The sequence below is a fragment of the Sus scrofa genome, chromosome 4 (assembly GCF_000003025.6).
Source record: "Sus scrofa isolate TJ Tabasco breed Duroc chromosome 4, Sscrofa11.1, whole genome shotgun sequence".
Classification (NCBI taxonomy): Eukaryota; Metazoa; Chordata; class Mammalia; order Artiodactyla; family Suidae; genus Sus; species Sus scrofa.
Genome location: NC_010446.5, coordinates 107,768,172 through 107,792,562, shown reverse-complemented (window position 1 = coordinate 107,792,562; position 24,391 = coordinate 107,768,172). Strand labels below are relative to the sequence as shown.

Here is a 24,391-nt window from a genome sequence, read left to right as displayed (position 1 = left end):
CATGTTGCTTCAATAATTATCATCGTCATTATTGCCATAATGGAGTTTTGAATGACCGTCCTTTAGGATTTGCCCTCTTTCCTGGATTTCCACCTCTGCTTCTGACCACGAGAACCATTCTCTGATAATTCCCAGCACTTCTGAATTAAGTGGCATGTTGTAGACCATGTTAAAGAGTAGATTTTATTCTGAGAAAGATAGGAAGTTATTAGAGGGTTTTGAATAGAGAGAAATATTTTATCATTTATCACTGGCCGCTATGGAGGGGGGCAGAGATTGAACTAAGATGAGTACTTAGAAGACTGCTAGAGCAGTTCAGAGATAAATGGTTGTAGTGTAGACTAGAGTGGCAGTTGAAGAGGTGGTAGGAAGGAGTCAGATTCTGAATATGTACTCAAGGTAGAATCTACAATATTTGCAAATGGATGTTAAATGTGAGAGAAGGGAGTTCCCGTCGTGGCACAGTGGTTAACGAATCCGACTAGGAACCATGAGGTTGTGGGTTCGGTCCCTGCCCTTGCTCAGTGGGTTAACGATCCGGCATTGCCGTGAGCTGTCCTGTAGGTTGCAGATGCGGCTCGGATCCCGCGTTGCTGTGGCTCTGGCGTAGGCCGGTGGCTACAGCTCCGATTCAACCCCTAGCCTGGGAGTCTCCATATGCCACGGGAGCGGCCCAAGAAATAGCAACAACAACAAAAGACAAAAAGACAAAAGACAAAATAAATAAATAAATAAATAAAATAAAAAAATAAATAAATAAATAAAATAAATGTGAGAGAAGGAAGAATCAGATGATCCCAAGTTTTTGGCATGTACAACTGATAGAATGGAGATAACTATTTGCTTGAGATGAGATTAAGTGTTAACATACTTTGGTGGTAGTGTTTGTAATCTATTGTTTTAGGACATAGTCTAGAATGGGGTACTTATTTTCTCCCTATTCCTTAAGCTTTTTTTTTTTTTTTTTTTTGTAAATAAGCGTTTAATCTGGGTGTTCCCGTTGTGGCTCAGCAGTTAACAAACCTGATGAGCTTCCATGAGGACACAGGTTCCATCCCCTGTACTCCCTTAAGGATCCGGCATTGCTGTGAGCTGTGCTGTGGGTTGCAGACATGGCTCAGATCCCATGTTGCTGTGGCTCTGGCGTAGGCCTGTGGCTACAGCTCCAATTGGATTCCTAGCCTGGGAACCTCTGTGTGCCGAGGGTGTGGCCCTAAAAAGACAGAATAAATAAATAAATAAATGTTTAATCCACTTTATATTCCTTTCTGAGGAGCCAGTGTGTTTAAAACTCACTTTGCTACATGGGGATATAGTGTAAAAGAAAATTATTTATTTATTGTACAGCAGAAGAAACACAATGGGAGTTCCCTGGTAGTTCAGCAGGTAAAGATCCAGCATTGTCACTGCTATGGCTTGGGTCACTGCCGTGGCACAGGTTCTGTCACTGGCCTGGGAACATCCAGATGCCACAGGCAAGGCCAAAAATTTTAAAATTTAAAAAATAAACACACAACAATAATTTAAAATAAGAAAACTTAAGATTACCCTTAAATATTTGAAGATGTTCAAATATTTTTTACTTTGGTTCCTCTTTAAAAGTCTAGAAAAAGTTTAATACTATGCATAAAACCCAGTAGTCTGACAGGTATTGTAGTAGGTTAAAATTGGGCTGGATTCTTGGGAACTATGTCTGGTCACTTATGATGAACCATGATAATGTGAGAAAAAAGAATGTACATGTATGTGTAATTGGTACAGTAGAAAAAAATTGTATTGGGGAAATAATTTTTAAAAAATGAAGGTCACTAAAACAACATTGTGAATCAACAATACTTTTATATTGATTAAAAAATAAAAAAATTGGGCTGGATTGATATTTAACTCTCACCTTGGCAAGTGAGTTTTGTGAGAAACTGATTCTTGTAAGAGTTTAAGTGTATGGTGCTATCTTTTACTACAGCTTGTTTCCATCTTTCTTTTGCCTCATCTTTCACTTTAGCTTACTTTGTAGGATATACTAGCGAGTCATGGAAAATATAGAGTTTCATGACTTAGCACTAGACAAATAAGCAATAATATTAGGCATGTACTTGGATTATTTATTCACATCTCTTTGTTTAATAGCCTCTACTCTGCATCCAGCTCTCCTCTGAGACTTGACTCGTACTCTGCTGTCACCTCACCCTCCTTCCATGTCACACACGTTCTAGTACATTTAATTATGGTCTTTCCTCTGCCTTGCCTCCCAGAATAAAGAAGACATTTCTAAAATGGTGCATTAGCTGGAGAGTCTTTTAAATTACCAAAAGTGTCTGAATGATTAAAACTTTTGGTAATTCACAGTAATAAGATGTCTTAAAACAGGAATTGTAAAAGTGGAAGCTCTACTGGAGCTTAGGGGTAGAGAAGAGAAAGTCATTTCAGAACTCAGGGTGCTTCTGAAATCTCTGTGGAAAGGACTTCCTTCAGAAAGCTGAAGACTATCTCCAGGTGTCTGGAGAGAAAGGGAAAGAGCACCAGGGAGGGTTTGCACAGTCTCTTTCGCTGTTATGTGAACTACCTTTTGTATTTGTTTATATGTAATTATTTTCTCTCTTTTCTCTCCCTCTTCCCCCTTTTACTTTTTAAAAAACAGTGCATTTGCCCAGTATAACATGGATCAGTTCACACCTGTGAAGATAGAAGGATATGAAGATCAGGTAATAGTTGTTCCTATTAGATAGACTGTGCCTGGAAAATCACAGAAATCCTATAAAACAGATGTCTGAAGATAAGACGCTGAATAGATTGACTTCTTAGTTTTCTTAGATTTTGTAAATATTCTACATATTAGGAAATTCTTCCTCTCTCTGAAAATACTAGGAGAGCTGTCCCTAACATGAACAGTGAAAATAAAATGTGTTGACTTTTATGCAAGTTTTCTAGCTGTCTCTAATTCTAGAATAACAGGAAACATTATATTTAATGGGAAAAAAAAGAATTCCCATTATTACCACAGTTATTAATATTATATGACATGTCTTAGCAAAGACTTCAAAGGCAATATGGCATCAAATAGCAAATGCCTTTTAAAAGTCTGAATCCCCTCTGAACCCATAAGTCTAAGGAATTTATCCTAAGGAAATAAGTGTATAAATGTGCAAAAAAGATTATTTGAAGCAAAGTTTATAATAATGAAAAGTTGAGGACAATCTAATTTTCCAACATTGAATTAAATATCTGAAGGCCAAAATTCTTAATAGCTATTGAAAACAAATAAAATATTGAACTTGGAAGCTGTTCGTGATATATTAAGCTAAAACATAAAGCAACATATATGCTAGTTTACTTTTTAAATATATATTTAAACAAACAGTTACTAGAATCAATGCATTTTAAATTCTATTAAATGTGCATCATTTTATGTGCCACTAAGAAAGAGAAAACACTATCAACTATGACACATTCTTAAGATACTGTCAAGTATAAGATGTATCCCATTTTATGAGATACTAAATCATGGGGGAAATGTCTACATCTTAAAACTCAGAAATAAAGTAGTATATAGAAATGAAAACGTGGGGAAATATATACCAGAATGTTAACTCTCTGTGTTGGGATTACAGGATTACTGTAATTAAAATGTTTTTTATTTGTTATTTTTTCTTGTTTTGCTTTATATTTGTGCTTATCTTAATTTTCTCAATGAAAATATTGCAAGTATAAAAGACAAAACATGCTGGAAAGTCATAAATATTGCTTACAGTTGATATTGTATACTTTACTAATAATGCAGAATTATTGAGGTCCAGATATATGATTTAAGGACATTTTAGAAGTTCCCGTTGTGGCACAGTGGTTAACAAATCCTACTAGGAACCATGAGGTTGCCGGTTCGATCCCTGACCTTGCTTAGCGGGTTAAGGATCCAGCATTGCCGTGGGCTGTGGTGGAGGTCGCAGATGCGGCTCGGATCCTGAGTTGCTGTGGCTCTGGCATAGGCCAGCAGCTACAGCTCTGATTAGATCCCTAGCCTGGGAACCTCCATATGCCATGGGAAGCAGCCCTAGAAAAGGCAAAAAGACAAAAAAAAAAATTTAAGTTTGACAGCCAGCTTTAAAATGTAGTTAAAAGGAGATCATGTTCCTAACCTCCAAAACAACAACATATTACCTGGACACATAGGAAAATGAGAAAAGATATTTGAGTTATTAAAGTAGATGCCATCTCTACATATAATAGAAAATCAACTACAGTGGACTAACTAGAGTCCAGAGGTAACATTTAGGGATGTTATGACAGCTCCATATCATCAGAGACCAAAATTGCTTCTAACTCTTGCTATCCTTAGGTATGGTTTTCATTATCTTGCTCTCAAGATAATACTTCCATCTATGGGCACCAAATCTATGTCAGGAAGGAAGAAAGTGCAAGAGGTGCTATTAGCCATTCCAGAAGCAGCTTCCGCTGATTAATTATTGCCAGAACGCATATCACTTTATCATTCCTAGCTGAGAAATGTCATTTTTTTAGATCAAAACATTGCCTTCTTGAAAACCTTTGATAGATAATGGATATTGGAGGGAATGGATGTTGAATAGGAAAATAAGGAGAGAGAGAAAAACTAGCAAGAGAAGACTAGCAAGGGATAGGAAACTAGCAAAAGTAACACACAGTTCATATACACATATTTTAACAAGAAATGAATGGAAAGTTAAATAGGTTTAAACACCGAATTTCTGAAGAAGAAATATAAATAATATGAAAAGTTTATATGAATAAGAAATATAACTAATATGGGAAACTTTTCAAATAGATTCCACACAGTTCCTCTGAAAATTGTAATAGACCATAAAAGATTATTCTGGTCCTCTGAAAATTTTAAAAGACTGTACAGAATTATTCTAATCAAGAACAACAGTGAAGACTAATGCTAGCAAACATAAAGATAAAAGCAGTGATAGTAGAGCCTTAAACTAAGTATCATATCATAAAACAGAAGGGAAAAGGAAATAATTGATGAAATATGAAATTAATCTAACTTTTATTTCCAAAGCCAACTATATAACTAAATTCCAAGTGTAGTTAAAGTTAACTATTTCTGAAACATAAAAATTTAGTAGGAAATGAAAAGAGAATCATAACTGGAGTAATGATAAAACATAAGAAAAGTTTATAAAAGAAAGTGACTTCTGGAGTTCCCGTCATGGTTCACAGGAAATGAATCTTACTAGCATCCGTGAGAACGCAGGTTTGATCCCTGGCCTCACTCAGTGAGTTAAGGATCCAGCGTTGCTGTGAGCTGTGGTGTAGGTCGCAGACACTGCTCATAGTGGCTGCAGTTCCTTTTCGACCCCTAGCCACAGGTGAGGCCCTAAAAAGACCAAAAAAAAAAAAAAAAAAGGCAAGTGACTTCTGCAAAAAGTTTTTAAAAAGGAGGTTTAAATAGGAAAAGGATATGTATCTCAAACATAATAAAGAGGTTATTCAAATACTTAAGGACAGTGCCAAGAGTTCAGTGGATAAATGAGCATCAGACATAAACCAGCTTCACCTAATTAGAGAATACAAAGCAAACTTAGAAAAGTGTTAAATCACCTAGTAATAGTAATAAAGAAAATTCAAATTAAAATATTGTGAATATATTTGCCTTTTAGTTACAAAAGTTACAAAATTATGAGAAAACTTTATGAAGATAAGACTAAGGAAATAGTTTTATGTATTGTTCCTACTGTCATTATAAACAAGGTTTATTTTGTTTGTTTTGTTCTTTGCTTTTTAGGGCTGCCCCCAGGCTAGGGGTCAAATCCTAGCTACAGCTGTGGGCCTACACCACAGCCACAGCAACTCGGGATCCAAGCCACATCTGCAACCTACACCACAGCTTATGGCAACGCCAGATCCTTAACCCATTGAGCAAGGCCAGGGCTTGAACCCGCAACCGTATGGTTCCTAGTCAAATTCGTTTCCTCTGTGCCATGATGGGAACTCCCTGTTTGTCTGCACCTGTGGCATATGGAAGTTCCTGTGTCAGAGATTGAATCTGACCCACACCTGCAGCCATGCCAGATCCTTTAACCCACTGTGTCCCACTGGGGATTGAACCCTCACTTCTGCAGTGACCCAAGCTGCTGCAGTCAAGATTCTTAACCAACTGCCCCATGGTGGGAACTCCTAAACAGCGTTTTTTAAAGGAAGTCTGGTGATAAGAACAGGAGTCTCAAAACTAGTAATTCTTTCCAAAGAATTTTTTTTTGAGAAGACTTTATTTTTACTAGAACTCATAGTGGCTTTCAATGGTAGAAACTGTAACTTAAAGCTCTTTTGGGGAGTTCCTGTCATGGCTCACCTGAAATGAATCCTACTGGTATCCATGAGAATGCCGGTTCAATCCCTGGCCTTGCTCAGGGGGTTAAAGGATCCAGCATTGCTGTGAGCTAGCCAGGGAACTTCCATATGCCACAGGTGTGGCCCTAAAAAGCAAAAGAAAAAAGCTCTTTAGATTCAGAAATAATCATTTCTGAATAGTCATTAAGTGTACAACACTATGTCAATATAGTGAGATCATGTATGATTATTTTAAAAGGCAAATGTGTCAAGAGAAGGAGAAAATATGTAGACCTCAAAACACATGTAAAAGAATAATCCAGACTTCAACTGGAGAAAGACCAAAGACCCAGTGGGAAAGTGGACAAAAATTAGGCACACATAGTTCACAAAAACCTTTTTTTAAAGGTGAAAAGGAATGCCAGTTAAAATTTCTACTGATGGAGTTCCCGTCATGGCGCAGTGGTTAACGAATCCGACTAGGAACCATGAGGTTGCGGGTTCGGCCCCTGCCCTTGCTCAGTGGGTTAACGATCCGGCGTTGCCGTGAGCTGTGGTGTAGTTTGCAGATGCGGCTCGGATCCTGCGTTGCTGTGGCTCTGGTGTAGGCTGGCAGCTACAGCTCCGATTCGACCCCTAGCCTGGGAACCTCCATATGCCGCAGGAGCGGCCCAAAGAAATAGCAAAAAAAAAAAAATTTCTACTGATGATGGGCTTGACTTGGTAGAACATCCTGTGATAATGGGGAGTTTGTCAATCTCTGTCAAAATTATGCATGCATTTACCCTTTGACCCAGTTGTCCTGCTTCAGGAAATTTATCCCACAGGTTTGCTTGGCACATGTACATAATTTGTAGATAATGAACATCCAAGGACAGTACTGTTCGTGATAGCAAAAGATTAGGAATAATCCACATATCCATTAATAGGGGACTGGTTGAATAAATTTTTGTACATCCATACAGTGGAGTTGTATATAGCTATAATAAAAAAACAACTTCTCCAGGCACTGGTATAGAAAGATCTTCTAGATATATTAAGTTTAAAAAAGAAAAGCATAGTGTGGTATGCTAGTTTTTGTGTAAAAGAAATAATCTAGAGTTCCCTTTGTGGCTCAGCAGTAATGAAACCGACTAGTATCCATGAGGACGTGGGTTCAGTTCCTGGCCTCACTCAGTGGGTTGAGGATCCAGCATTGCTATGAGTTGTGGTGTAGGTCACAGACACGGCTTAGATCTGGAGTTGCTATGGCTGTGGTATAGGCCTACAGCTGCAGCCCTGATTTGACCCCTAGCCTGGGAACCTCCACATGTCACCGGTGTGGCCCTTAAAAAAAAAAAAAGGCACTGAAAGAATAATCTAAATCAGAAATTGGCAGGTTTCTTTTCTGTAAAGGGTCAGATAGTAAATATTTCAGTTTTGTGGCACAAAGAGTCAATCTTGACTACTCAACTCTGCTTATTGCAGCAGGAAAGCAGCCAAGGACAATACAGAAACAAACAAGTGGGGCTATGTTCAACAAAACTTTATTTACAAAAACAAGTGGCACTGCACGCATTACTTGCCAACTCTTACTCTAAATTAATAAAATCAGTTACCTTTGAGGGTAGAGAAAATTTGTTGGGAATTTGATGGGTGAGGAAGAAAGATGAGAAAAAGATGCCACTTTATTTTCACTTTTTTTAATTATATGATTTTTATTTTTTCTATTACAGCTGTGTGGGGTTTTTTTTCTTTTTTGAACCGTGCGACTATACTACTTGTTTTAAATGCTAAGTATAATAACTCTGGAAAGGGTTCATAAAATAGGTGAAAAAAGAATACAGAAGTGAACATATAAGTTATTATAGCTATCTAATAAAATATATATAAAGTATATACATAGGTTGTACATTAAACAGAAACCAAGAAATGAAGGGCATTTTTAGGATGGGGGAAATGTTGCACTTTAGAGTGACTTACCCCAAAATGAAATATTTTTATGAGAATAGATTGAAAAATCTATTATGAAAGAGAAATCTGACTAAATGAAAAGTTACTTGTCTTCAGAATTTTTCCTTTTTTTGTAAACTGTGACAAGAACTGTCTTTTTTTTTTTTTTTACAGTTACTTACATTTTATTATTATTCTTTGGAAGGTCTTAATTACAGAACACGGTGACCTGGGTAATAGCAGATTTTTAGATCCAAGAAATAAAATTTCCTTTAAGTTTGATCACTTACGGAAAGAAGCAAGTGACCCGCAGCCAGAGGAAGTAGATGGAAGTCTGAAGTCTTGGAGAGAATCCTGTGACAGCGCTCTAAGGGCCTATGTGAAAGATCATTATTCCAACGGCTTCTGTACTGTTAAGTATCTGCCTACCTCATTATTAGTGTTTTATTTATTTACCTTATCCTTTGGAGGCTTTGGCCAGCCACAAACATCTCTTCTTAGCTACGATTTCCTCTGCATTTTATTCCCTAAATCATTTTTGAAATGGGTATAAATGGAAAATTCCTAAAATCCCAGTTACCTACCTTTGTCTTTATTCATGAGCAAATTGCCTTACACCCATCAGAAAACTTTTTACAGAGCTACTTCTAATAGTTTGAATGATTTCATTGGATAGTCAAAACTATTTGAACTGAACAATTTTTTTAAAAGTCAAGGGTGAATTTGACTTTCTTTTAATACCTCTTTGTGGGAACAATAGAAAATTTAATTCTGTCATTTCTCCTTTGTAAAATTGTGACTATTAAAAACATTGATTAGAATATTAATGCATATAAAGTGATTTAAAAGTGCCTGACACAAAGTAAGCTCTGCATAAATGGTACTTATTATTGTTATATATTTGATTTGGTTTTGTTCTTGTTTTCTGTTTTAAATACAAATGGAGAAAACGCATCACGATATACAGAATTCCATTTTGGAACCTAGTATTACAAAGGGAGACATGACACACCCTCTTTTAGAAATTGACCGTTTCTAAATATACTTTGAACTTATTTGTTAACCTGTTCAGAATTTGTCACTACTCATTTTTTTATCTTTTTTTTTTTTTTTTCTTCAGGGCTGCACCCACGGCATATGGAGGTTCCCAGGCTAGGGGCGGAATTGGAACTATAGCTGCCAGCCTACGCCACAGCCATGGCAATGCCAGATCCAAGCCGAGTCTGCAACCTACACCACAGTTCACAGCAACGCCAGATCCTTAATCTGTTGAGTGAGACCAGGGATCGAACCCTCAACCTCATGGTTCCTAGTTGGATTCGTTTCTGTTGTGCCACGACGGGAACTCACTACTCATTCTTAATTTGGAGAGCCTCCATACTGAGGACTGCTACCCTACTGTGTCCTTTTCTCACTTCCAATAGTTAAAAAATGAGCTACAGAAAGTCATGGAATTATTCTAACAGTGTTTCATTCTCAGCTCTTCTGCTTAGTAATTTTTTTTGTAAGATTTTTTATTTTTTCTATTATAGTTGATTTACAATGTTCTGTCATTTTCTACTGTACAACAAATTAACCCAGTCATGCATATATATGTGCATTCTTTTTCTCACATTTTCCTCTATCATGTTCCATCACAAGTGACTAGATACAGTTCCCTGTGCTACATAGTAGGATCTCATTACTTATCTACGTGCTTAGTAATTCTTAATTTGATCTCAGTAGTCCCTGATATTTTCGATATGCAGTTGACCCTTGAACAGTGTTAGAGGCACCAACTCATTGTGCAGTTGAAAATTAAGTATAATTTATAGTAGACCCTGCATATCTGCAGTTTGTTTGTATCTACAGTTCTGCATCTGAGGATTCACCCAACCCAGAATTCATCCAGTGGCAGATCATGTAGTACTATAGTATTTACTGTTGAAAAAAATCTTTGTGTAAGTGGACCCGTGTAGTTCAAACCCATGTTGTTCATGGGCCAACTATACTATGTTCCAACTGACGTGAAATCTTTTTATTCCTCTTTCCACACTCAGAAATCTTCCCTTTCTTCCTCTTCTTCCATTCTTCTGAGGAAGAAGGATCCATATTTTCATTTCATACTATCCTGTCTACTTCAAGATATCTAATTGTGACTTTGTTTTCTCTTCCGATGTAGTTCTCTTTACCTCGAAGCATTTTTATTTCTTCTGTCCTTTTAAGCAGGATGGAGGGTGAGGGGGGAACATTTCTTCAGTTATAATAGTAGTTCCTGTAAGTTACTTCTCTTTCTACCTTGCCCTTCTTTCTTCTCCCTTTCCTCATCTCCCTTTCCTGTCTCCTGTACAGCCAAACCAGGGAGCATTCTGCTCCTACTAGTGCCTTCCTCATTACCTATCCATTGCTTAACCCTGTGAATTTTGGCTTCAGTCCCTATTCTATAGACACTGCTCTCTGAGGCTACTTATGGCTCCTGAATTGCCTGACCCGGGGTCCTTTTCTTAAAAGGTCCTTGACTTTTGTATGGCATTTCACACTGAGGCCAACCAGCTACTTCCAGAAATGATCTTTTCTTAAACTGTTGTCAGTATCCTTTAATTATTCTTATTCTATCTCTATTTATTTCTTCTCCCCTACTTTTGTAACTGTAGGCATTCCTCATTGCTGCTTTTTTCTCTCTTGAAAACTTGTAGTTTAAGATAGGGAAAGTTACAGAATTTGGTGTCAGAAAAGCAGTGGGGGAGTTCCCGTTGTGGCTTAGCAGGTTATGAGCCCGACTGGTACCCATGAAGAGGTGGGTTTGATCCCTGGCCTTGCTCAGTGGGTTAAGGATCCAGTGTTGCCATGAGCTGTAGTATAGGTCGCAGACATGGCTTGGATCCTTTGTTGCTGTGGCTGTGGTGTAGGCTGGCAGCTGCAGCTCTGATTTAGCCCCTAGCCTGGGAACTTCCATATGCCATAGGTGCAGCCCTAAAAAGTGGGGGGAAAAAGAAAAAAGAAAAGCAGTGGGTTCAGGTTCTATCTCAACTACTTTCTGAATGACCTTGGTCAAGTAGCTCTATGAACTTCAGCTTTGTCATCTGTAGATAATAACAGTGTATTTCAGTATATCAGAGCAAAAGGAAAGTACATATAAAAACATTTTGTGGACTATAAAGCATCTCCCCCCGCCCCCCGCCCAGTGGTCATATTTTTGTTCCTCTCTCCTACACTAAGGAACACTTAGTGTTTCTGACTCTTAGCTGGATATCTCCATCTGAATTTTCCCATTTGTCAGTGACACCACCATCTTTCTAGTCATTCAAGCGTGCAAGTACTTTGGCTCCTTCCTTACAGACTTCCCTTTCATTTGCAGTGTATTGCCAGACTTGATTGTGCTTCTCCATCTGATACCCAATGATAACTACCCTAATTTACTGCCTGGATTAATTCTTTGGCCTCCTAACTTTCAACTTTTTTCCATTTTACCCTCTCCTCCAATACTGATTATTCTCCCGAAATAATACTTATGGTAATGTTGTTTTGGTATCTGTCCATTGCCTGTAGAATATAGTCATCTTCTTACCTTACATCTACTACTACATGACCTAAATATACCATCCTGTATTATCTCCCACAAGTCTACTTCACACATACCCTCTAACCTGACAAAACTACTTACCATTCAGTCATTCACCGAACCAGCCCTATCCTTCCTGAACTATTTATTCATCTTTATTTTGTCTCTGTTTATCATAATCTTACCTATCTTGTAAGGCCCAGCCCAACTGGGACATCTCTTGTACCCTAAACCAGGAACGGTATTTCTCTATTAATTACACCACTGTCTCTTCTAGAAATTAGCATGTTGTGCTTTCTGTTCATATTGCATGAACCCTTGTAAGCTCATCCCATTTGACTCTTTATCTTACCCAAAGATTGAGCATACTAAATGTGCTAAGTCCTTGGGGATCTGGTAGTGTTTGTTGCTTAAATATGTTTTCTAGAGTCTTAACCTTTTTTTTTTTAATAATAGGTTTATGCTAAAAATATTGATGGGCAGCAGACCATTATTGCATGTATTGAAAGCCACCAATTTCAGCCTAAAAACTTCTGGTAAGAAAGTAGATGTTCTCTTCTTTTTTAATCTATTTTATTTATTTATTTATTTATTTATTTTTTCCCATCGAGTTATTTAATGGAGTCCTTGTACAAAGGCCAGTGACAACCTGAGAAAAACGAGCTGCAACAGCCATGGGTAAATAAAACAGAGGGGTTTATCCAGGTTGTAAGGAGATGATGCTTGAATACCACCTACCATCATAGACTTCAAACTTATATTTTTACGTATCCAAAGTAAAGCAGAGGACGGTTTATGTAATGCATTACTTTTTTTTGTTGTTGTTGTTTTTGCCATTTCTTAGGCTGCTCCCATGGCATATGGCGATTCCCAGGCTAGGGGTCGAATCGGAGCTGTAGCCACCGGCCTACGCCAGAGCCACAGCAACGCAGGATCCGAAACACATCTGCAACCTACACCACAGCTCACGGCAACGCCAGATCCTAACCCACTGAGCAAGGGCAGGGATCGCAACCTCATGGTTCCTAGTCGGATTCACTAACCACTGAGCCACAACGGGAACTCCAATGCATTACATTTTATAAAGGCGTTTTACCATCACCCTCATTTTACAGATTCGGAAACTGAGGCCCAATGTGGCACAGTGATCAGGACTCCCAGGAATTCTGATTCCAAAGTTTCGGTTTTCCCATATATCACAGTAATCACCTAATAATGCAAGTCGCTGTTTTTAACCCGAATAAAACGTTTTTGTAAAGGCCTGGCTAATTCTGATAAGGATAATCGCCCCACCTACCTAGCGCCCACACAGATGACAGTGCCATCTCGAGCGGCACCACCACCCACCTACCTTTTTAATCTAATTTATATTGGAAAGAAACCAAACTAGCAGTTGAGACTTGGTTTTTAGCAGTCCATCGCCTTAACCACTTGGCTACCTCGTCCCACGAGATTTAGTTTTTAATCTAACTGGCTTGGGATAAGTTATTTGACTTAGAGGCTTCATTTCCCTACCTGAAAAATGAGGGATTTGGACATAATCATTTAGATTTCTGCTAATTCTAAGGCTTTATAATCTATCTTTAAAAATTACTCTTACATTGAGTGAGAATAAGTGATTAATGAAGTAAGTATCCAGTGGAAAGTATGAGTTTTACTTGGGTTTAGTTAATAATACTTGAGTTAATTGCACAACTCAGTGGCCCATCCGTTTGTGGAAGAGCCTCCCGTGAACAGAATAGGCATGGTTTTCTACCCTAAGATTAAAAAAAATGAAAAATGAAAGAATAACTTAGAAAAGGCTTATGTATATAAGCCACTTGAATACATATTTGAGTGGATAGAGCCTTGTGTTTGTTAAACTGTAAATGATTGGTTTATGTTACTTTCCTCTTTCCCAAATCCTCTGCTCAGTGGCAAACCATCTCTTTCTTACTGCTAATTCTACAGTATTGTGTGTGTTTTAATAGGAATGGTCGTTGGAGATCGGAGTGGAAGTTCACCATCACACCACCTACAGCCCAGGTGGTTGGAGTACTTAAAATTCAGGTGAGATCCCAACTGTTAATAGGCCATGTTAAAGCATCAGATCTTTAAAACAAACGTGCAAATTGGTACTTGCTCGGATATTAGAAATAAGGAACAACTATATGTAGATGCAAAGGGAGATCGATGGTGAATAGAAATAGAAGCCTTCTTCCTCGGGAAGTACTATAGTTAAACAGAGAGTGCTCTTCTGGGTTGATAAAGGGTAGTCATGTGAAGTGTACTGCTTGCTTGTTGTTTCTTTCAAAGATAACCAAAGAGCTTTCCAGGAATTATCGAACAGCAGTTCTCAGAAAGAAGAAAACAAATAATTAATTAAAAGTATACATATATGTGTATGTCTGATTCACTTTGCTGTAAACCTGAAGCTAATACATTGTAAATCAATTCTACCATGATAAAGTGGTTTTAAAAATTATTAAGAAGTGGAGTTCCCGTCGTGGCACAATGGTTAATGAATCCGACTAGGAACCATGAGGTTGCAGGTTCGATCCCTGGCCTCGCTCAGTGGGTTAAGGATCCCGCATTGCTGTGAGTGTGGTATGGGTCGCAGATGCGGCTTGGATCCCATGTTGCTGTGGCTGTGGCGTAGGCCGGTGGCTACAGCTCTGATTAGACCCCTAGACTGGGAACCTCCATATGCCACGGGAGCGGCTCAAGAAAAGGCAGAAAGACAAAAAAAATAAAAATAAAAAAATAAAAAATATAATAAAAATTATTAAAAAGTGATTATATAGCAGCTACTATAATTAGCATCTTTTATGTATATTATCTCATTTAAATTTATACATATATATTTAAAGTTAATTAACTCTTAGTTCTGAAGAAAGCTACATGAATGGACTTGTGTTGTTTGGGTTTTGGTTTGTTTTTTTACAGTAATGACTGGAAGTTTTAAATTAAGTAAATAAAACTGGAACTAGAGATAATGGCCAAGTGTTATTAACCAAGCAGAGTAGATTTCTAATGCTGGTGTCAGGACAGATAGTAAGGTGAATAAAAAGCTTGTTGGAGTTCCCTGGTGCCACAGCAGATTAAGGATGCAGCATTGTCACTGCCGTGGCTTGGGTTGTTCCTGTGGCATGGGTTTGATCCATGGTCCAGGAACTTCCGAATACTATAGGTGCTGCAAAAAAAAAAAGCTTATTAATTCACTTGATGCCTATCTGGATTGAAGTCTTTTGATATCCTAACAAGTTGACTTTAAAAACTCATAGTAAAGAGTTCCCATCGTGGCGCAGTGGTTAACAAATCTGACTAGGAACCACAAGGTTGCGGGTTCGATCCCTGGCCTTGCTCAGCGGGTTAAGGATCCGGCATTGCCGTGAGCTGTGGTGTAGGTTGCAGACGCGGCTCAGATCCCGCATTGCTGTGGCTGTGGCGTAGGCCAGCGGCTTCAGCTCCCATTAGACCCCTAGCCCGGGAACCTCCATATGCCATGGGAAGCGGCCCTAGAAAAGGCAAAAACACACACACACACACACACACACAAAAAAAAAAACTCATAGTGATTAATTCTTAAGCCTAACACTAAATTTAAATTAAACAGTTACTAATAACTGAGAGGATCAGTACCTCTATTATATTGTGGTAAATCTGGCTTTAATAACCATTAGCAAGAGTTGCCTTTTTAAACTTCTTTTTTTTTCCTTTATAGTTTTTTTTAATGGTTTTTATAAGTTGCCTTTTTTTAATGTACCATTTAACCAAAACACACATAGTAGATGTCCTCTGTACCCACTCTTTTCATATGTAGTGATAACCTCCTGCTACAAGTAGCTGCACTCCTCTTCCTGGAAGCTTTTTCTAGCTGCAGGGGCATGCCCAGCTCAGATGAGGCAAGTTGGAAGTGTTAAGCTCACAACTCTAGAGCAGCCCTTAGTGCCACAGAAGCTGTTGAGTAAATAGGCCAGCTTCTTCACCCCTTGGGTGTGACACCTCTCCAGCATGTTCTGCATAGTCTTCCAGAGTCCAATGCTAGAAGCCATAATGTGCTCATTAATGCACCTCTAGCACTTTCTTGCCTTCTCTGTCTCACTTCTTCAGTCCCTACCAGTGCTTCCTGAGATTATCTCCCAAATAAACTAATTTTTTTCAAATCTTTATCCCTGAGGTCTGCTTCTGGAGGAGCCCAACCTAAGACAATGTACCGTTTTGTATGTTGACTATGTCTAGGAGTAGCCCTGTGCTCTAGACCGCTTGTAATTGTGGCATCAGCATTAACCTGCAGCTTACTATAAATTTGTGCAAGGATTCATTTTCCTTCTAGAAAGAAATATAACTCGTGTTCCAGCTTTGCCAAGGCAAACCTATAAATTAAATAGTACACATCACAGAGGTTTCTGATAAGAATTTTACAACAGGGCCCAGCACTCAGACATCATTTATACCTTTTAACGACAGGTTGTAAGATCACACTTTGGGGAGAGGCTTACTTCATTTCTGTTTCTTTTAAAAATCAGAGTGGGAGCTATTTGGAAAAGTCAGTAATATATTTAGCCCTTTGGTTATTCTGTAAGCAACAGGATAGCTCTGGGAAGACAGTTTTTCTGAGGATTTATGTTGATAATAGTGATGTTGAAATTTTTACTAGCACATGAAACCTGGAAAAGGTCTTGTTATTTTTGGTGACTGTGAAGCTGGGGAGATCTTAGTAAGCCCACGGATTGACTCCTCCCCTAAGCCCCTGAGTAAAACAGTTTAATTCCACCTCTAATCACCCCCAGAAAAAAAGAGAAAGTTTTGCTTTGAGACAAGTTAAAGCTTAAAATTAATTTGTCATTAATATATTAGATAGTGAAATTGATATTTTTTAGAATTTTCAGTTGAATTCATAAGCCTTACCTATTTATGATTTACTTGTCTTACCTATATTCCTATCCATGTCCAAGTTCTTAAACATGATAGAAGTTCAAGCCAATTGCACAGTCTAATCTTAGACAAAAAAGATGTACCCTGTGTATCTCCTTCCTTCAGATGGAGTCTGAGATATGTTTCAAATATGCAAGTTCTCCTTTCTTTTCTGCATTTTTTTTTATAAATCCTCTGTCCTGTTTGTACTCACTTCCCTTCTTAGTGTTCTTTTCAACCTTTGGACTAGGAGTTTCTTAGTTAAAAAACAATCAAAAAAAGCTAGTGTTCTGGTGTGACCCACTTGTATTTTAAATATCTTTGTCATTGTCTATTAGAATTTTAGTCTTTGGAGTTCCTGTTCAGCGGAATGAACCCAAACAAGGATCTATGAGGTTCCAGGTTCGATCCCTGGCCCCCGCTCAGTGAGTTAAGGATTCAGCGTTTCCATGAGCTGTGGTGTAGGTCACAGACAGGGCTCAAATCTGGCGTGGCTGTGGCTGTATGTAGGCCAGCAGCTGCAGCTCCAATTCAGCCCCCAGCCTGGGAATTTCTTTATGTCGCAGGTGCAGCCCTGGAAAAAAAAAAAAAAAAAAAGAATTTTAGCCTTTATACATCATCATTATTTAGGCCAGTCTTTTTTGTCCAAATCTTTGTTCTAATTTTTGCATGTAATTACTACAGGTCTTTGTCAGCTCCCTCCTTTTCAGGTGTATTGTTAAATTATCTTGTCCTCTTTAACCTTTTTTAGAAACCAAAAAATGAAGAGTTCCCTTGTGACACAGTTAAAGGAACCGGTGTTGCCACAGTAGTGGCTTGGATCGCTTCTCTGGCACAGTTTCAATCCCTGGCCAGGGAACTTCTAGGCATGGCCAAATAAATAAATAAATAAACAAACAAAAATTTAAACAAATAGAAAGCCAAAATGAAATTTCAGGGAGTTGATCGGGTATGGAAATCCTAGTTTCTCTTGCCCATCTGGACAGAGCTATTTGTCCTCATTAAGGTAGACCCCTATTTTTGTCCCTTAATGTTCATGTTGCCTAGGGAAATCCTTTTGTTGCCAGTAGGGTCAGAGTTTCTACCTACATGGAGTTTGGCTCTTTTTAGTCCCTTCTAATGATATCTTAGAAAAGTAAGTCCCTAACAAGACAATTTGCTTCTTCCTAGAATAGGGAATTTTTAACTTTTGACAAAACACAGCACTGAGAAGCATTATGCATGTTGGATAAGGTTTTAGTTCTGGAATTTGATAGCTCCTCCTCCAACTAGATATATGAACATGGATAAGTTATTAAATTGCTTCAAGCCTCAGTTTCCTCATCTGTAAAACAGGGTTAATGGCAGTCCTATCTCACAGTTTTTGTAGAGATTGAGATAAATAATAAGTAAAATGTTTTGTATAGTGCATAACACACCGTAAGGACTCAATAAATAATAGCTATAATAGTGCAGATTATTGCCTCTTCTCTGCTTAGTCTCTAAAAAATTCCTTTTTGTTCAAATATCCCCTGGTGTTATAGATTAGATGAAGGAAAGAGGTATAACCTGGACTACCATTCCAGCATTATACTCTTAATTTCAGCTCCCTCCACTTTATTTTCTTCATAACACAATCTAATTTTTCTTAAACATTCCTTTTCCCTGAATCCCCATTAAAGTCTGAATTCTTAACATGGTTTATAAACGATTTGCTCCGCACAGTCTATCTACAACTTGATAGCAGATCTTCTGCCACACTCCCCTCCACACATACCCATTTGCAGGGAGTTCTTTGTTCTTCCCTAAACTAAAGCAGTTGTGCTCTATCCCCTTGCTTGATACCCTTTTCTACCTTATTCACATAGCCTGTTTTCAAAACCTTGCTCAAATGAACTTAACAAAAGGATACTTTCATCCTATTCTATATGGCCAATTTGTAGCCATGTTAAAGTGACTGACTCTTCCAAGTGCTAAAACTTCCTGAGCCTTATTACTTCTCCTTGAATGGTTAGTGTGTCTCTTGTGTAACCCTCCTTCTTGCTACTTGTTATCATAATTGCAGCACCCTACTTTACCTTATATCCTCAGAACTGCTTTTGTCCTAATTATTTTTATAACCTGATTTACCAATAGAATGTTTATTTTACAGTCCTGTCCTTTTTTTTTTTTTTTTTTTTTTTGTCTTTTTTTTTTTCTTTTTAGGGCTGCACCCTTAGCATATGGAGGTTTCAAGGCTGGGGATTCAGTCGGAGCTACAGCTTCCGGCCTATGCCACAGCCACAGCAACACCAGATCTAAGCCACATCTGCAACCTACACCACAGCTCAGGGCAACGCCAGATCCTTAACCCACTGAGCAAGGCCAGGAATCAAACCCACAACCTCATGGTTCCTAGTCGGATTCGTTTCTATTGCACCATGATGGGAATTCCCAGTCCTGTCTTTAACCCTCAGTTAAGCTTTTCCTGCACCTAGTCAGGTCTGCATAACCAATATTGATGATAATGTATGTGGAGAAATGTTTAAAGGACCAGGATCCATTAAAATTTCTTGGATTTCACAGCAGAATACTAATATTCATTGATTTTATTTTAATTTTTTATACTTTTAAGAGTCGAGTCCTAAGATCTTTGTATTCACGGTGCCTGAAATGAATAAGCGCATAATAAATGTTGTTTATTAGTTAATAATCAGTTTTCTCTAAGGAAAGATAATTCTTAAATTTAAATGTTCTGTGAATTTTAACCACCACTGTAAATTGCCATTGGTTATATTAATTATTTGTTCAGAGTTGCTAAGATTGGGGCTGGCTTAAGGCATGAATTTGTCCTCTAAGCAATGTTTCTATGTGACCTACATATAACTTGCTCAAACATTATCTCACAGGTTCACTATTATGAAGATGGCAATGTTCAGTTGGTTAGTCATAAAGACGTACAGGATTCAGTAACTGTTTCGGTGAGTGTGAATATTTAATTTGTCTTCTTTTTCTTTAAAAAAATTAGTTTTGATTCTGAATACTGATTCTGCCATTTAGAAATTCGGCTTGTTATCAATGCTTTGATTTTGGCAACTTACAATAGTATATAACGAAACAGCTTTGTTGGTTGGTTTGATTTTAGTTCATAGTCTGACCCAGAATAGTGATACTGGCTTTATGGAATTCAGACTTCTTTCTCTTTCTCAGTTGTGAGATTTACTGAAGGACCTCAATATCTTCAATAATAAATACCAGGAGGAAGGAAAGTTTGCCAAACTAAACCCTATAGGGTTTATCATTCATACATTCATATCATTAGAGAAACTGAACATTTTTAGAAGTAATTCAATTAAAAAGTATTGTGTTCTATAGTTGGAAAGAAGGGACATAATTTTTCATGCATTCATAGTACTTCTTTATATTCCTAGAAGTTATCGAGCATTTGCAAATAAGCTTTTGCTTACGTATCAGTATTTACCTTAGTTGAAATTAAAATTGAGAAATGTTAAAAATATTACTTAGTAATTTAAAAATAACAATAACAAACCCATTGCTTGTTAATTTAAATAACACTTTCCCTAGAAAAGTTATATTTTCCAAAACAAAATTAGTGAAAAGAATATTGTCACTGATTTACATTTTCAGTGTATAATGTCTGACTTAATAAAATGGATTCTCGTGTGCTTTACATATTAGCCCTCAAATTAATAAAGTCATCATGTATCATATAGCTTCTATGAAACTGCATTGTATACACATGAGAGTAAGAATGAAAAAGGCAAGTAACTATGTCTTTGTATTATTATGATTTTTTTTTTTTGACTCTTTGAAAGCATCTTGAGATGCTACCCTGGGATTAAATCCTACCCTTTTTAATTGTTTTACCTAATTGTGAAAGAAAGAGATTCAATTTATTTTGTACCCAAATCATGTAAAGTAGAATGTGATTGGTTGGCTTAGCATCATAAGTAACAAATAGAGAAGTCTGTGAACTTAAAGTATATGACTAATACATCTGAGGGCATTGTTTATATCATTGTTAAACCGAGATATTTTCAAGGCATAAAAATTTGAAGACTTTATGATGTCTTTGGAGCATACTGTAATAGATTGGAAAGAAGCATGAAGCATGGTTTTTGGTTTTGGGTTTTTTGGGGTTTTTTTGTCTTTTGTCTTTTTGAGGGCCGCACCCGTGGCATATGGAGGTTCCCAGGCTAGGGGTCCAATCAGAGCTACAGCTGCCGGCCTACACCACAGCCACAGCAACGCCAGATCCGAGCCGTGTGTTCGACCTACACCACAGCTCACGGCAACACCGGATTCTTAACTCACTGAGCAAGGCCAGGGAATGAACCCGCAATCTCATGGTTCCTAGTTGGATTCATTTCCACTGCGCCACAACAGGAATTCATGAAGCATGGGTTTTTTTGCTCAAGACCTGGATTGGGATCCCATCTTTTTTTTTTTTTTTTTTTTTTTTGTCTTTTTAGGGCCGCACACTCGGCATATGGAGGTTCCCAGGCTAGGGGTCAAATCAGAGCTGTGGCCACCAACCTATGCCGCAGCCACAGCAGCGCAGGATCTGAGCTGCGTCTGCAACCTGTGTCACTGCTCACAGCAGCACCGGATCTTTAACCCACAGAGGGAGGCCAGGGATCAAACCAACAATCTCATGGTTCCTGATTGTATTCGTTTCTGCTGCACCACGATGGGAACTCCCTGGATCCCCTCTTTATGATTCAAAAGCTGTGTACTTTTGGTTAAGTCACTTAAGAGAATTTTGTTTTATCAACTGCTAAATGGAAGTGGTAATAATAACAGATCTGTGGAGTTCCCCCTGTTGTGCAGTGGGTTAAGAATCCAGCATTGCCTCAGCTGTGGCATAGGTCGCAACTGCAGCTTGGATTCAATCCTTGGCCCTGGAACTTCCATATGCCTCAGGTGTGCCCAATAATAATAATAACAATAACATCTGCTCCACAGGGTTGTTATGAGAATCAAAGAAGGTAATGTTTTGGGGAACAATTGAAAAACTAAATTGTTAACAAATGTTAGTAAAGATGGATTTACTTTTTTTTTTTTTTTTTTTTGGTCTTTTGTCTTTTTAGGGCTGCACCTGTGGCATTTGGAGGTTCCCAGGCTAGGGGTCTGGCAGCCTACGCCACAGCCACAGTAACTCCAGATCCAAGCTGTGTTTGCAGCCTACACCGTAGCTCACAGCAACACCGGATCCTTAACTCACTGAGTGAGGCCAGGGATCAAACCTGCATCCTTATGGATACTAATCAGATTCATTTCCAGTGAGCCACGACGGGAACTCCAGACTTACTTTTTAGTGTCTTTTTATTCACTGCTCACTGAATTTTATTCACTGCTTAGGAACTTTAAAAATTCTTATTTTCCCCTCCTCCTCTCTCCATTAGAATGAAGCCCAAACTGCCAAGGAGTTTATTAAAATCATAGAGCATGCAGAAAATGAGTATCAGGTAAGATGTTTGAAACTAATTTTTCTAAATCTAGTGCCTTATTGTTTTGCTTTTAACATAGTTAATTCTCTGTCCTTTTAATGTAAATACACATGTTGTTCAGTGTTACTCAGTGTGAAGAGTTTGCAGACTTTGTAACTTTGCATTCTGGTTACAGTCAAGGTTTTGGCATTGGAAGGTACTATACATTTCCCCCACTATCCCAAAGTAGAGTGTTCCTATGAAACTTTTCCTAAGACCAAACGGGGGTAAAGTGAAGAAGCAATTAATTACCTTAGGACATATCTTGCTATCAGACGCACAAAATAAATTAAGATACAGCACAGATAACCACAGACACAGTTCAGAGCCCTGGCTTGCATTGTGTTCAGATGCTGAGTATAGTTCTTGGGGAAGGAGCTTGATGGGGCCATTGTCATTGCTCAGGGTGTGCCCAGCCCCTAACCTCACTGCAAAGCAAATTTTCAGTGCTTTGGTAAAAGCAAAGCAATGGAAAGCAAACTTTGGGAAAGCAGGGGTTGGGGGACCAAGGTGGGTACTTATATAGACCTAGTTTTAGAAATAATATAGGTTTCTTGACCTTCAGATTGGAGAGAAGCTTACTAGAAATATTATGGCATATATGTCCTTAAGGGACTCAAGCATGTTCTTTGGCTACAGAGTTACTTTCCTATTCACAACCATGGGGTCTCTGTTCAAACAGTGTATCTTCAATTATCTGTTGCAGACAGCAATTAGTGAAAACTATCAAACAATGTCAGACACCACATTCAAGGCCTTGCGCCGGCAACTTCCAGTGACCCGCACCAAAATCGACTGGAACAAGATACTCAGCTACAAGATTGGCAAAGAAATGCAAAATGCTTAAAGGATGAACGTAGGATTCTTCAATACATGGAAAGAAAGGATTCAGCGTGTGGTCTTATGATAAATAAGTGATTTATAAACAAGAGTGATATTTTGCTAGGGCTTTCAAAGTTAACAGGTTTTCTAGCCTCACGGAATACTGTTGAACATATAGCATTGTCTTGATTCTTTTGTGTTTTCCGCCTTGTGATTTTCTTTTTTCACTATATCTACTTGTAAATCCTTTGTTTGTTTTTCTAATTTCTTTTTAAATTCTGCCACATTTAATGATGGGGAGAGAGATCTATCCTGGGGTCATTTTACTGTTTTGAAAATTTTCCTAGCCATGAAGCCCTGTTACTGATATAGACAGGTAATATGTTCAGTACTTTTCTATCCCATCCTTCAAAACACTTCTGGTACTTCAGTGGTTTTTACTGATCGACCAATAGCTAAAGAGGCTATGCTGCAAACTGTAACTGAATGGAAGACACATTCATCCTTCTCCCTCCAATTGCTTTGATCATCATTTTTAACATCTCATAACTAGTTTTCAAACATTTGGATTGGGGTTTTTCGGGTCCATTTTGGAGGCAAAGGACGTTTTCTGGAAATTCCATTATAGCCAGCTTCTCTGAGGAAGTTGTTTTTAAATCCAAAGACTTGAACCACATTCCTTGCATATGTACGTGTTTGCTTTCTTTCCCTTCCCTTATTGTCTCCCTCCCATTTAGTACCATTATAGTTATAGACGTGCATTTTTTAGAAGAGTTCTACTCATTTGTTATTATTTTTTTAATATTCAAAAACTGCTGACATACTAGGGATATAGTAGAGTATAAAACTTGAAGAAATGCAGATATTGAAGGAATTACAGGTATCTTGTGCTTTAATACTTTGTGGCAGGATTGTACTATAAGCAAATGAATCAAACAGCTGTGTGAATCACAAACAAAAACTAAAAATGAACCAAAGTGAAACGGATAACTTTCAGGCAGTATCTTTCTATTGTAACCTGTTATTTAAGGGAATACTAGTGAATTGTTCTAAATAGGATGTAAAACTTGTTCCAAATTACTCTTCCTCAGTCTGCCTGCCAACTCAAGTGTAACTGTGATATAGTAACCCTTTCCAGCTTTACTGGCAGGTGTAGGTGTGATCTCAGAATACACAGGTGACATAGATATGATATGACAACTGGTAATGGTGGATTCATTTACATTGTTTACACTTCTATGACCAGGCCTTAAGGGAAGGTCAGTTTTTTAAAAACCAAGTAGTGTCTTCCTCCAAATACATGTCAAAAAAGAAGGGTGTTTGTGCTTCAGCTTTGTTTTTGCTCAGTAATACAGTCAAGCAAGAGTTTGTTTCCAAGTGACCTGTTGAGCTGTGTAAGCATTTTTGTTTATTTCAAATAAAA

General features: G+C 38.0%; 1 protein-coding gene across 1 annotated transcript in view; it reads left to right on the top strand.

Moving 5' to 3' along the window:
- The window catches only part of CAPZA1 (F-actin capping protein subunit alpha 1), a 52,237-nt gene extending 29,244 nt beyond the window's left edge, over window positions 1-22,993 (top strand). The window contains 7 exon segments of the mRNA NM_001097454.1: window positions 2,639-2,702; window positions 8,447-8,653; window positions 12,239-12,318; window positions 13,753-13,831; window positions 19,546-19,617; window positions 22,063-22,125; window positions 22,853-22,993. Of these exon segments, the coding sequence (NP_001090923.1) occupies window positions 2,639-2,702; window positions 8,447-8,653; window positions 12,239-12,318; window positions 13,753-13,831; window positions 19,546-19,617; window positions 22,063-22,125; window positions 22,853-22,993 (706 nt within the window).